Raw genomic sequence first — 13,179 nt, 5'->3', positions numbered from 1 at the left:
GGTATACTCATTGAGCTATAGGGTCCTTGCACTCAAGAACCAAGTAGGGAAGATAAGACTGAGGTCATTATAAAGAAAAGAACAGGATTAATATGTAAGGGACACCAAGTGTTATGAGAGAGTTTTTCTGGGGATAAGAGGAGGCAAAATTATTTCTAATTCAGAAGAATCAGGGAAAGGATTCACGGAGGAGATGGTGTGCAGAGCATTCAAGGAATAGGTAATAGCAAAGAAAGACATGAAGATAGGAAGGTAAACCTACTCATGAAACAGGGGGCAGTTCAGTTCAGCTAGAGTGTGCGGGGTGGAATAGTATGAAATAAGGCTACGGAGGTTGGTACGTTGAGACTGTGGAGGATGCCAAACGGTAGGTGAAGCAGTTTGGACTTTATTAGATATGAAATATATCATAATGAAAGAAAACTAAACCGAAAATGCATAATACTGTGCTGCACATGTACTTTAATATTTTTTATAAAACAGCACAACTCCCAATCAATCCAAAATAACAACCCTACCTCTCACAAGTGATAAGAGGGAAAATCACCCCAAGTTTTTAAACAATAGAGCAAACTTAAGGCTTAGAATAAGTGTTTACTAAATAAAGCACCTGTACATTAATCAAATTATAATGTTATCAAAGTGACCTTAAAATTATATTCATAATTTCAGCCACATTTTATTTTAACATATTATATTTATATATCATATTATATATAATTCATAACATATATTTATATAATTAATAAAATTAATGCTTATATAAATTTTTATATCTTTATTCATATTCACATATCCAAAATCAGGACATTTACTTTAAAAGACCTTTGGGGCTATTACAGTTTATTGAGAAACATGATCCTTTAAGGAAATGACTTCAAATTGAAGGCTCTACTTTTCGTTAGCATAAGAGCAGCCTGTCTAAAAAGAACGCATAGTAAATGCTTCACATCTAGACAGAAGCTACCATACCTCAAGCCAATACAGCCATAAAAGCAAGATCAAACCAATGAATCCCCTTGGCTCACTGGTGAAGACCACAGACTGGAATAATAACAAATTTAGCCTGAAGTCATGGCTGCAGATCTACTAATGCTAAATAATGTTTCTGAAGTTGTGTTTGCACTGTGAGATGCTACAGATCATAGCACCATAAGAACATAGATTTAGAGGTGGAAGGGACCTTTAATCTAACTCCCTCATTTTACCGATAAGGAAACTGAGGCTCAGAGTTGTGAAATGATTTGGCCATCATCGCACAGCTAGTAAGTGAGAGTCGGGATTCAAACCAAATTCCTCTGACTCTTCATAAAATCTCTCTCATGTGCCCTGTTCTCTCCTTGGACACACTTCCACCATCTTGGCACAGGCCCTCATTACCTCACATCTGGACCAATGTATTAGCCTACTAGTTGGTCTCCTGGACACAAGTCTCTCCCTGCTTTTGTCTATCCTCCATTCAGCTATCAGTGATCTTCCTAATGCACAATTCTAACCATGTCACAACCCTCCCCCCAAAAAACCAAATAAGCTTGCTAGTGGTTCCCCATTATATTTAAGATTGAATATAAAATCCTCTTTAGCATTTTAAAATCTGCATAATCCTGTCCCCTTTACCTTGCAGTACACTGTCCACCTGCCCACCTTCACCTTCTTTACTATCTAATGACACAGGCCTCCTTACTGTTCCTCGAACATCTCCTAACTCAAGCATTTTCACTGGTGGTCTTCCATCCCTAGAATATTCTCCTTTCTCATTTCTGCCCTAGCTTCCCTGGCTTTCCTCAACACCTAGCCAAGATCCCAACTTCTATAGGAACCCTTTCCAAAATTCCCCTTTATTCCAGTGCCTTCCCTCTGTTGATTTCCCCCCCAATTTATTCTGTAGATAGCTTGTTTGTGCATAGTTGTTTGCATGTAGTGGGCTGTGAATTTCTTTAGGATGGGGACTTTTGCTTTTGTTTGCATCTCCAGTGCCTAGTACAGTGCCTGGGATATAGTAGGCACTTAATAAATGCTAATTGACTGAGCTTCCACTGCACTAGGCTCACTAAGCTACGTTCATGTTGATTACAGAAGTCTAATTATAGGTTTATCTTTTTTTCTAACGGTCCACTAGAGGGCGATATTGATCAGACCAAAAGTGTTTTCCCAGCTGTTTTATTTGGCATTTCTGAGTGATTGCTTACATATTTTCAAGTGGAAAAACTGATTAATTTTAAAAGCGAGTGTCCGCATGCGCATACACACAAGGTGTAAGATAGTCTGACAACCCACCCAACAGAAACGAGTGAAGACTGTTAAAAATGGCATTCTTGGGAAAAAACTGGTCAGAATTATCCCAAAGCTCAGATTTAAGCCAGAATTTATTTACTTAGCCATTAATCTCGCCCCCATTGCAATTAAGGCCTAAAATTGGTCATGCTCCTAAGGGATGGAATCATAAGAGAAATAAAAAATCAATTCTATGTTACCTTAATGGTTTATGTGTTAAGTCAATTTGTGAAAAAATGATTACTATTTAAGTCCTAGTAAGCTGTGGTCCCCTATCTTATCGAGTATTTCTAGAGCAATTAAATTCTTTCTACATGTTTGGAATACAAGAACACAATGGACTATCTTTTCAAGATTCTATTTTGTTGGCTCTTAAAAATCAAATATATAGGATCTTAGGCCTGGAAGGGAATGATAATAACATAAGCCATCTAATCTCATGCCTACATTTTCTATACAAGGAACATGTAATTGACCAAGGTCAAGCAAGTCCATAACAGCAGATGAGGGATCTGAACTCAGTTCCTCTGTATCTTTCCCCCTACTTGGACCTCTCTTTAGTACCAGATACCTATTTTTGTAGTGAGATATACTATGGAAATTAAAGCGTGACTTTGTGAAGAGTGAAGGAACTGCTTGATCCTGAAGAAAACATAAAGCTCTGTTCTATAAAAGATCATGCATTGAGAAATCTACTTTTTTGTTATGTTGCCATGGATGCTGGTCTGCTTTTCTGTTACATACCTGCTCAGAAACAGAACTGCTGTATTTCTTAGACATTCTTTTCCTCATTGTCTCTTTCACAGATTTCACCTTCTTTCCAAGAGAGATGCGGGAGGCAGTAGGTGACTTAATTACTTCTTTATACACAAAATCTCCCTCTTTACCCTATAACATATTAGAAATAAAATTAATCTCATAAATTTAAAAAAAATTAACAATTTCAATAATAATAATAAGCATTTTCATGTCAAAATTCTTAGGAATAACAGCAAACCACCTACAAAATGATGTTAAGTCTGAAAAAAATGCAATTCAGGGAGTAGCCTAGTCTTATAACTTGGTTCTCCCCAATGTTCCCAGAAAATGTCAACATACCCAAGGTGTCTGCGATGTCCCTCTGTAGTCTACAATGACCTTAGAAAGTGTAGCTTGGTTGGTCCATTTTTGAGCCTTTCATGCCAAGATGACCTAGAGTCAACAGCTCTTGTGGATTATATACTTGTGGTCTATAACAAAGCTGACCCTTAGATTTATAGCTACAAGGCTATAGGCAGATTCAAATACAGGAGTTGCTCTACCTCTGTAAGGTTTGAGAAATACTTTTGGAGAACACTCAGAATGAACAATGGGGCAGAGATTCCAAATGAAGCCTGGCTTCCACTGCTCTAGGGTGGCTGCTGTTTTTTCTCTAGGTATCTGGGTAATTATTTTCTTCCCTGTGATCTAGCATCTGCCATCTCCCCATGTGGATATGTTTCAGGTACTTCAAGCTGGTCATAAAGAATTCTGTGGCTACACAAATGGCTAAATTTAAAGGAGCAAAATACTTCCGGTACCTCTAACTTTAATAAAAACAGCAACAATAATAACAACCACAAAAGAATGTGGTAATAAAGGCATCAAAGATCTGTTGTCCTGTAAGCTAACAGAAGGAAGGATGGACAGAGGCCACAGAGGATCATTATTCATTTTCTATGGTGCAGTAGGAAGCATTAAGGTTGCTGATATATAGCCCTCTTTCAAAAGAAGATTTAGGCTCCTTGCAAGGGAAAAAAAAGCAGTGTAGTATAAATTCTTTCTCTGAAAACTTTCTCTGCAGCTACATCACTTGAAACCAAATCATTTGTTTTCCCCTATCTTGCACTCACCATTGGGTCAGAATTATTGTTCCCAATGTGCAGAGAACGATTTGTCAAGTCAAATCCTCCGAAACTACAGGTCCTCTGTGGAAAGGACAGGATAGGATACAGGTTAAACACAGGCAGAAAGGCAGAACAAACCCCATAGTAAATACATTTCCCATTTGCAGAACACCACTGAATCACAAATGGCTTTACAGGGATGGTAGCTGGAATGAGGACTGATGAGAAATATCATGATTCATGTGGTGAAGAAACCTAGTTCATCTTGCCCTTTTCACAGGACACTGAACCTTGCCCAGACCCAGAGTTTCTAAAGTTCAAGATCTCGTTAATATGCTAAAAAATCATCTGGTTTGAAGAAAATCTCTAGTTATTCCATGTAGTAAGAGTTCCAGTCTCTGGGCAACCAGATTTCAACATCCAACCCTGAACTTCCCCCTCAGATTGGCCAAATGCAGGAATGGAAAGTTTATGAATATTTACAGTGGGATCCAAAAACTCTGGCAGGGGTATTAGGGAGAGCTGTGGGGGTTACTCTAAAAGACCATGAACTGTAGTCTTCCTCAACTTACAATCTTTATTTTTTTGGAGACGTAAACACCAAATGGAGGAGGGAAAAACAGGTGATGTTTACAGTGGTCCAATTTGGATAACAGGATGACTTACTCACTGCAGTATGTCCCAGCCAAAAACCCTAATAATGTGAAGATCATGGGATCCCAGATGTAGTGCTGGAAGGGACCCTAGAGAAACCTAGTCCAGCCTCCTCTGTTCTACAAATGAAAATATTAAGGCCTAAAGGGGATGACCAAATTGCCCAAGGTCATAAGGTAGTAACTATAATTTAATTATAGTATTACTTCTCTCCCCAAAGCAAATGGGTTGAAGCAACCCTATCAACAAATAAAAGCCATATTTTCTAAGACGAAAGGAAAAAAAAGTTATTTTTTCTTAATGATAAGCATTATTGTGGACCAGTCTCTTTTAAGCTCAATTAATTACAAAACACTGTTATCTTTAAAGTACAAAATCAAAACCACAGAACTTTAGAGCTGGAAGTGACCTGTGAGATCATCTTGTCTAATCCCTTCTGTTACAGCTGTTCACATTGAGCAAAAGAGGAACCTTCTGAACCACCTCTTGGGGAAAGATACTTCAGTGAGCTGGTTACAGAGAGTGATTTTTCCCTTTCCTAAGTCTGGTTTGTATTACAAGCTCTTTTTCTAAGAGAAGACACCTAACTGTGCAGGAAAATGAAAAAAAATACAATATTCTTGTATGTGGGCAAAATGAGTGGTGGCTTAGGAATCAAAAACAATCCAAAAATAGATTTCTACTCAATACTTTTTCAAAGCATTTTCCTAATAGAATTATGGCAATGAAAGCATTCAGAAGGAAAAATGTTTGCAGAAATACATAAAGATCCTTAACAATATACCTCACTGTAAGTAAATTAAAATTATAGGATTTTAAAATTTATCGAATTGAGCATTAATTTGTTTTGAGGATCCGACACCTTCAGGCTGACTATATGGAGAATACTGTCACAACTCTGACAAATAGTGGAATGGAGAACTATCTTTATTCAACAGTGAAAATAATCTAAGTTGGGGAAATAAGTTCTGGGGTTCTCAGTCATAGCTGGAGTTGCTGGGCTCTAAGGAATGTGACAAATTCTTATGGCCTTGGGAAGTGTGAGATGTGGGGAATGTGGTAGAACAGAGGTGCTAGAGTGACAAAGGAGCATTAGTAATTGGTGTTTTACAGACCAAATACAAGATTTTGTCAAAGATAATTTTACTTTCACGCCTTAGGCTGACATATTTCTACGAACACTCTCAGGACTAATAATATAATGTCACAGACCTGGCCACCACTTTCTTCTCTTGCCCTGCCAAAAAAATTAAATTTAACCAATGTAGAGATTCTCCCCTCCCCCTACCCCCAATTTTTTTTTCCAATTTCATAATGAGTGGTTGGGGAAATAGAATTCACTTTGGAGCTAACTTGGCTGGGATACATCTATGTTATAAAGCGAGTGAGGTACACCATGTATGGAAAAGACATTCACCAACTCACTCAATTAGGCAAACCATTGTATGACTGGACTCAACAGGGCTAATCTTTAATATTAATTCTCCTCCTTCTACTTACACTGTGAAAAAGACTTTCTTAATGATAGAAAAGACATTTTCTTGAGCTCTGGTGGTCTTTCCTTGGACTTACTTCTTACTAGATATAGAAAGGCTTACAGCTGCCTCACCAGTTTATGTCTTTGCAACATCCCACTTTAAATCAGAGTAAGGTCCTGCAGACACCAGGACCCAGTATGTTATTTCTAATGCAAAAGAAATAATTTCCAAAGAATCTGAGTTAAGATGATGACTGCAATAAATTAAAGGTTTATTTAAATTTTTATGGGCCTGGTTAGTATAGAAGTTATAATATTCCTTTTTTCTTTTGCCATGTTCCAATGACTACCAAAGGATTTGGATAGATACAGAGAGCTAGAAAAGGGTTTTAGACCTAACATTCAAACCACAAGTTAGAGGATGGGGCATAATTCTCAACTATAAAATACAATCCTCTTTCTCCAGTACTGAGCTAGGAAGCCTAAGAAGCTTTTTCTCTACAGAAATATATCAGCCTAAGGTATGAAAGTAAAATTATCTTTGACAAAATCTCATATTTGGTTTGTAAAATACCAAGTTTTTAAGAACAGTTCTTGCTGAATAGAGAAAATAAACTGGTAAATCTTTTCTTTAAAAAAGTAAAAACTGACAGAAGCATACTTGGATCTTATGAATAAATAACACACTAGCTGGCAATTTCTAACACTTAAATCTCTTTTCTTTATAATTCTGAAAATGTTTAAACCCATGGGTGAGGAAGGCTTTTCCATGGAATGGTCATGCAGTTGAAATGTTTTATTATTATGTACAAAAAAACAACCACCAAGGGGAAAAAAACAAAAACAAAAAACTTGACAAAATTCTCAGATATCATGCATGTTTATACCATCAAAAACAAAATTAAATGATTAAAAGCAAGGCAGGTGACCACTTCCACTGAAAACAAAGGCATTGTCATTGCCTTGAGGTTGCAACAAGCAAATCTGACATTTGGAAAAGGTAAAGAAATTCAAGGTTGATAAATCATAGAAAGCTGCAGTACTCTGGGGCAAGAAAGCAGAAGAATATGAAAGGGTGAGTGTTATGAACTCCTTAAAGGAAACTGCAAAGAAGATGAACTTGTGACTTCTCTTCAGAAAAAGAAATAGTGGGGCTCACTTGAATTTCTTTGACTGAGCACCATAGAGGTGTCCTTTAGTCTGGGGAGAAGTATAACCCCAGTGTAAAGAGAGCTAAGTTGCAGTTACTTAGCCTCACACTGGTACTGTTCACATATAAAGTCAAAACAATTCACAATGCCAATTTTATGCAAAATTCTATTGTTAAAAAGATGCTTTCATAGGTAATCACAGATCTAAAACTGGGAAGACTCTTTGAGACCATCTAGTCCAGGATGGGGAACACTTAGTCTCAAGGCCATAGGTTCCTCATGAATTCTAGTTTACCTCTCATTTCACAGATGAAGAAACTGAGACCCCAAGAAGATAAATGACCTGCCCAAGGTCAGAGCAGTATTAAGCAAAAGAAGGAGGATTTGAACCTAGGCCCTCAGACTCCAGAGCAAGTGTTCTTTCCACTGCAGGCTACTCTCCAGGATGTCCATTTCAGCATCAGGGAAGACTCAGTCAATAAGCTGATATTAATGACCTTCAGGGAGAGTTTCTGGATGAAAAATACCATTTATCATAACAATATGATAGAACAGAGCCACTGTGACTCCAAACTATTCATTCTGGGTGCGAGTTTGCATCATTAAATGATCTTTTATACTACAGGGTGATTAGCTGGTTAATGGAGAAGAACCAGATTATATGTAGATCATTTTTTTGACTTTAAAAAAGGTTGATGAGAAATCTACAAGGAATAGTGGTATGCTGAGAAGAAAGAAAATAAATCCAATTGTAACTGGTTAAACTATTTATTTACGTTTGTCGGTTTATTTATTTATTTATTTTCCCTCCCCCTATCAGAATGTGAGTTCCTCAAGAGTAGGGACAGTCTTCCTTTTCTACTAGTATCCCAGTATTCAAGACAGTGCTTTATCATTCATTCATTCATTCAATAAAAATTTCTTTTAATTGCTTACAATGTGCCAGGCACTGTGCTAAGCTATGGGACACAAAAGGAAAGCAGAAGTCCTTGCTCTCTTGAGGATCTCAATCTAATGGAGGAGACAACGTATTAACAAACGATAGATGGGACAGATTGGAAATAATCAATAGAGGGCAAACACTTTACAAATAAAAGGAAAGGACTTTAGCTGGGATTGGAAGGAAGTCATATAGCACTGAGTAACTTGTGGCATAATGGAAGACCATATAACCTGGATATATGAGTAAGTGAACAGTTTAGAAAGAGTCACAGAATCTTTGAACTTTTAGGGATTTTAGAGATCTAAATTCCCAGCTTTCTAGATGAGGACTATGTTGTGTGAGGAAAGTGAGGTACAGAGTTAGAAGCTGTTATAGAAGAGCCAGGACAGGAATGCTAAAAATAAATATAAAAGTCTCTCTCAATATAATCAGAGTTAGGATGGCCTACTAAGTAGAGAGCCAGTCTCTGAATCACACAAACTGCATCAACTTTGACACATAATGGTTATGTGATCCTAGTCAAGTCACTTGGCTTCTCAGTGGTCCCAAACTCTAAGACTCCAGGTCTCTAAGACTATCTAAGCATTTCCCAAATGGGAGATCTCTGTATGAATGAAGTCACATACACACATAAACTTAATTGTGTAGTTCTCTGAAATAAGCTACTATGGTATAGTGAGAAGGGCATTGAATTTGGAGGCAAGTGAGCTGAGTTCAAATTATGGGTAATTCCCTTTGTTCCCTTGTGCAGATAACACCTCAGTGTTTTAAAGAGTTTGACCTAAATGACCTCTTCAAACATGCTGGAGGACATGAAATCCAGTGCTACATAATCTAGTACCTTCAAATTAATGTGGTTTTTTTTTTACCCTCACAAGATTTCAAAGTCTATACAAGAACAGAGATTTTTAATTAAATTTAATTTTCTTTTACGAGAACCTTTAAGAAATCTAGGTAGACTAAATGGGGCCTAATAATTTTTATTTTGCTTTTATATTTAAGATTTTTTTCCTTCTCCCTAAAATATCCATACTTTATAATGGTCTTTTTTAAGTGAAATCTTTCCCAGTGTTCATTTCCTCTGATTTATTAAAGACTCAAGCATCTTTTTTTAAAAATAAATTTTAAAAAATTTTAAAATCTCAATTTTTTTTGTGATATACCTTTTTTTTTTTTAAATAGTTCTATAAGATCTAATGATGTCAAGTTTCAAAGAAAAACAGCTACCCAGAAAGAATCAGAAGTGCGAATGACTCCCATGGTGACTGCAATTCCCTCCCTGGATCACTGTATCTATGTTCAGCTTTAATTTAAAAACCTGACAACCTCAAATGTCAAGGAGACAACATAAAAAACTAAGGAGGAAACTATTACTAAATGAAAGGGAGGATGACTGTTCTGAGGGGATGGTAGAATGGACCCAGACATGAAGAACTGAAAGAGGAAAGGAAGGAAGGAAGAAAGGAAGGAAGGAAGGAAGGAAGGAAGGAAGGAAGGAAGGAAGGAAGGAAGGAAGGAAGGAAGGAAGGAAGAAAAAAAGAAAATAGATGAGATTCCAGGGTATGTCACTGCAACCTCACAGGCATTACAAGGCCATCTTAATGAGCAGCTCCTTTGACTCACAGACTTCTGGTGGATTCTCAAAAGAACCCGTTTAGTACAGCGGTCCACCGTGGCAGCCCACTTCCTGTGGGCATCTTCCTCCTCCTCGAGCAAGCACCGCCTCAGGTCCTGCTTGTCGGCTTTGCTTAAGGTCCTGTCTGTGACAGGCCGCACCAGCTGGGTCAGGTTGAGGTGGCTATACAGGCTCCGCTCCACCACATAGGTGATATTGAACTCGCTGACTGAGGTGCGCCCCCGGAACCTTCTACTGGGGAAGCCGCAGCCGCCTCCCCCTTTGGGTTTCTGCCGGAGCAGTTGCAGGTCACAAGTGGTTGCACTTAGGCCCTTTCTAGAGGGACGCTGACAGAGAAAAGCTCGGGAACAGGAATAATTAGTATCCATTTTCTTCAACCGGATTTGCTTCCTGACACTCTGGACCTCCTCTAGGGACACCAGAAGGTGATGCTTATGCCGACTGCTGTCATAAAAGCAAACGCTTTCGGTACTTACCCCATGACTCAAGGAGCCGAGACCTTTCTTCATCTCCCCTTCGGTGAGGGAGCGGCAGACCTTCTGGGTCTTCTCTTCCTCTGGATAGGAGAAAAACGTCCCCATCTTTTTCGGAGGCTTTATCAGGCCACGGCTGTCTCCTTTGCTAAAGGTTTTAACCAGCTTTCGGCCTGCGCCCCAGGTGTCCAGGCTGCTGGATGAAGGAGAGGTGGTGAAGGAGTCTGAATCATCCTCTGGTGGTTTCTCAGTGGAGCCATCCAAGTAGAATGACTTCTTATGAACTCCAGAGTAGAGAGCTGACCTTTCATCCAGAATGGGGGAGCTGGCAATCGGATGATCCTCCACACCTAGAGGGGGAACAAAGTGGTATGCATGATCTCTATACTTCTTACAAATATGCCTTCTGGATTCATTACCACTTTGGTTATTTTCATGATGTATCTCCCAATAAAGTTGTATCTCCCAAATAAGTTCCTTGAAGGCAGAAATGCATTTTGCTTTCCTTTTTATCCCCAGTCTTTAGCACAGGGCCTGGTATGCAGTAAACACTTAATAAATGTTTTTGCCTGGTTCTTTGACAAACTATTGTGCACAGCTAGCTAAGCTTGTGTACCAAATTCCCTCTCTTGCACTCTGACTACTTGCTCCTCTTTCCCTCTACGCCCCAACATACATGGAAGTAAAGAATATTACCTTACTATGTAATTGAATGCATGGATGTACACAAAGATTTGCTTGATCATCCTTGACCCCTTTAAATATTTTAAATCTGGTCTTCTTTATAGAACTAAAAGTAAGTAATAGCTCAATTAAAAATCATCATTTATAATTGACAAGACTAGCTGTTATCAATTTATTGCTTAGTATTTAAAGATAATTTTCCTCCCTCACTGTTTTAAAACTTGATCTTCAGAAGGGTGCATTAGAATCAATCCTCTTCCTAAGCCATCCTTTGCTCCATTCTATATTCAATCCAATTGGCTACTGTAGGGTGGTTGATCAATGCCAGGTGGATGACACTGAATTTTTACTAGTGAGTTTGAGATCCCAGCAGCTAAATCCCTGGGTGAGGGAATTTTGGTGAGGAGATCCTTAAAGGGTTATATTTTGCAAAGGCAACTAATGAATGGTCTGTAGTTGACCAGCCAAACACAGAGTATCCAGTATACCCAATGATCTCAACCAAACATTTCCATCAATACTAGTGAAGTCACTAAGTCAGGAGAGCATTCAGGGCGCTGACATGCAAGCAGACACATCCAGCATTCTATCTGATTTTCAGGATTCCAACATGTGTTACTGCCCTAAGTGTTCCCCAGTGCCAGGTATCTAGGTAAGCCTCACAGAACCTAGTGGAAAGGTCTGAACTTGCTGGCAGGGAAAGGTAGGGGTGTGGGTTCACATGAGCCCTTTCCAGATGTAAGAAAAGAAGTAGGTCAAATTGTGGGTGTACCGGCCCTGGCTGTGTCCCTCTAATTACGCGAAGGAAATTTTCTAACACCACAGCTTTCCACCAGCTGAATTTTTAAAGAGGAAAAAAGTAAAAAGCTTCTTGGAACAGAGGGATGGCACTAAATATAACAGCTCGGACAGAGGCATTGGTGAGAAACTAGATGTGGGAGCTAAAAGGGAGAAGCCTGGAGATGAGTGACCAAAATCATAACAAAGCCTTTAATTGTTAAAAGCCTTTTTATAATTTTTATATGCTGAAATTTTAGCCTAAGAATGGTATAAGAGAAAATGTCACCACAGAATGCAACAGAAGAGCTGTCTTGTAATGAGTTAAAAAAACAAAAGAGATTACTAAGTGTGCACACATGAAGTCACAAGCTCTTTCTGATCTGGATCCCAGCTCCATTTACTGGAATCATTGTTTGGGCCAATGGGATTGACTTTGGATAAGTTTGGTTTTCTGCACATCTCAGGGTCCCTTTAACCAAGGGAGTATAGGCCTCAATTTTGCACCTTCTTGGTGTAATGGGAGCCCTCTTATTATTATCCAAATGATTCCAAGGATATGGATCCTAGTGCAGCTTTCTGGTACGATGAGAACACCAAACTACAGCGTTTATGATTAGACTCCCAAATCTCCCAAACCAGGAAGGCTAGCAAGACACTTTACAAGCCCTTCTGGCTACCTGGTTGCTGAAACTGGGTATCACTGAACCTCAGGGACCCAGTCTTATGTTAGGATAAGAATATTTTTATATTATTTCTTAAGCACTCTAATTTAAGCCATACTGGCCAACCTGGGGCTCCCTGGCAAGGGACATCTATTGCCTCCATGCTTTTGTACAGCATGTCCCCATTGCCAGTCTCTTAGAATCCTGAGTGTCCTTCAAGGCTCAACTTCAATACCATTTCCTATACAAGACCTATTCTGATCTCTAGTTCTCCCCTAAAAACCTTGGGTTTATTCTGAGTATACAATATTAAATGTGTTTGTTTATACTCATTTATAATTGTACATTTTATCCCCCTGCCATTCCCAAAATAAGGGAAGGGACAATTTCATTTTTGTCCTTGAATACAAGTGTTTTAATGCAATGTCTGACACACAGTGAGTAGTAGCCTCCAGACCCTGACTGGATCTTAGGAAATCGCCCCTACCCACAAGAAGTCAATCCATTCCGTTTTGGCACTCAGCTCTCAAGATGAACTATCCTGAATGGTGAGAATGAAAGTTTTTTGAAAACTCATTAT

The 13,179-nt window shown here is 38.7% G+C and overlaps 1 protein-coding gene across 4 annotated transcripts in view; it reads right to left on the bottom strand.

Moving 5' to 3' along the window:
• SASH1 (SAM and SH3 domain containing 1) overlaps window positions 1-13,179 on the bottom strand; it is a 287,008-nt gene that overhangs the window by 26,772 nt on the left and 247,057 nt on the right. For all 4 annotated transcript variants that reach the window (XM_072643668.1, XM_072643666.1, XM_072643669.1 and 1 more), the window contains 3 exons: window positions 10,477-10,823; window positions 4,146-4,220; window positions 3,019-3,162 (listed from right to left, as the gene is read on the bottom strand). In XM_072643668.1, coding sequence (XP_072499769.1) covers window positions 3,019-3,162; window positions 4,146-4,220; window positions 10,477-10,823 — 566 coding nt within the window. The remainder of the gene's footprint in view (window positions 1-3,018; window positions 3,163-4,145; window positions 4,221-10,476; window positions 10,824-13,179) is intronic.

Source organism: Notamacropus eugenii, chromosome 2 (assembly GCF_028372415.1).
Source record: "Notamacropus eugenii isolate mMacEug1 chromosome 2, mMacEug1.pri_v2, whole genome shotgun sequence".
NCBI classification, from domain to species: Eukaryota; Metazoa; Chordata; class Mammalia; order Diprotodontia; family Macropodidae; genus Notamacropus; species Notamacropus eugenii.
Note: the sequence above shows the minus strand (reverse complement) of the source record. Positions and strands in the feature narration are given on the sequence as shown.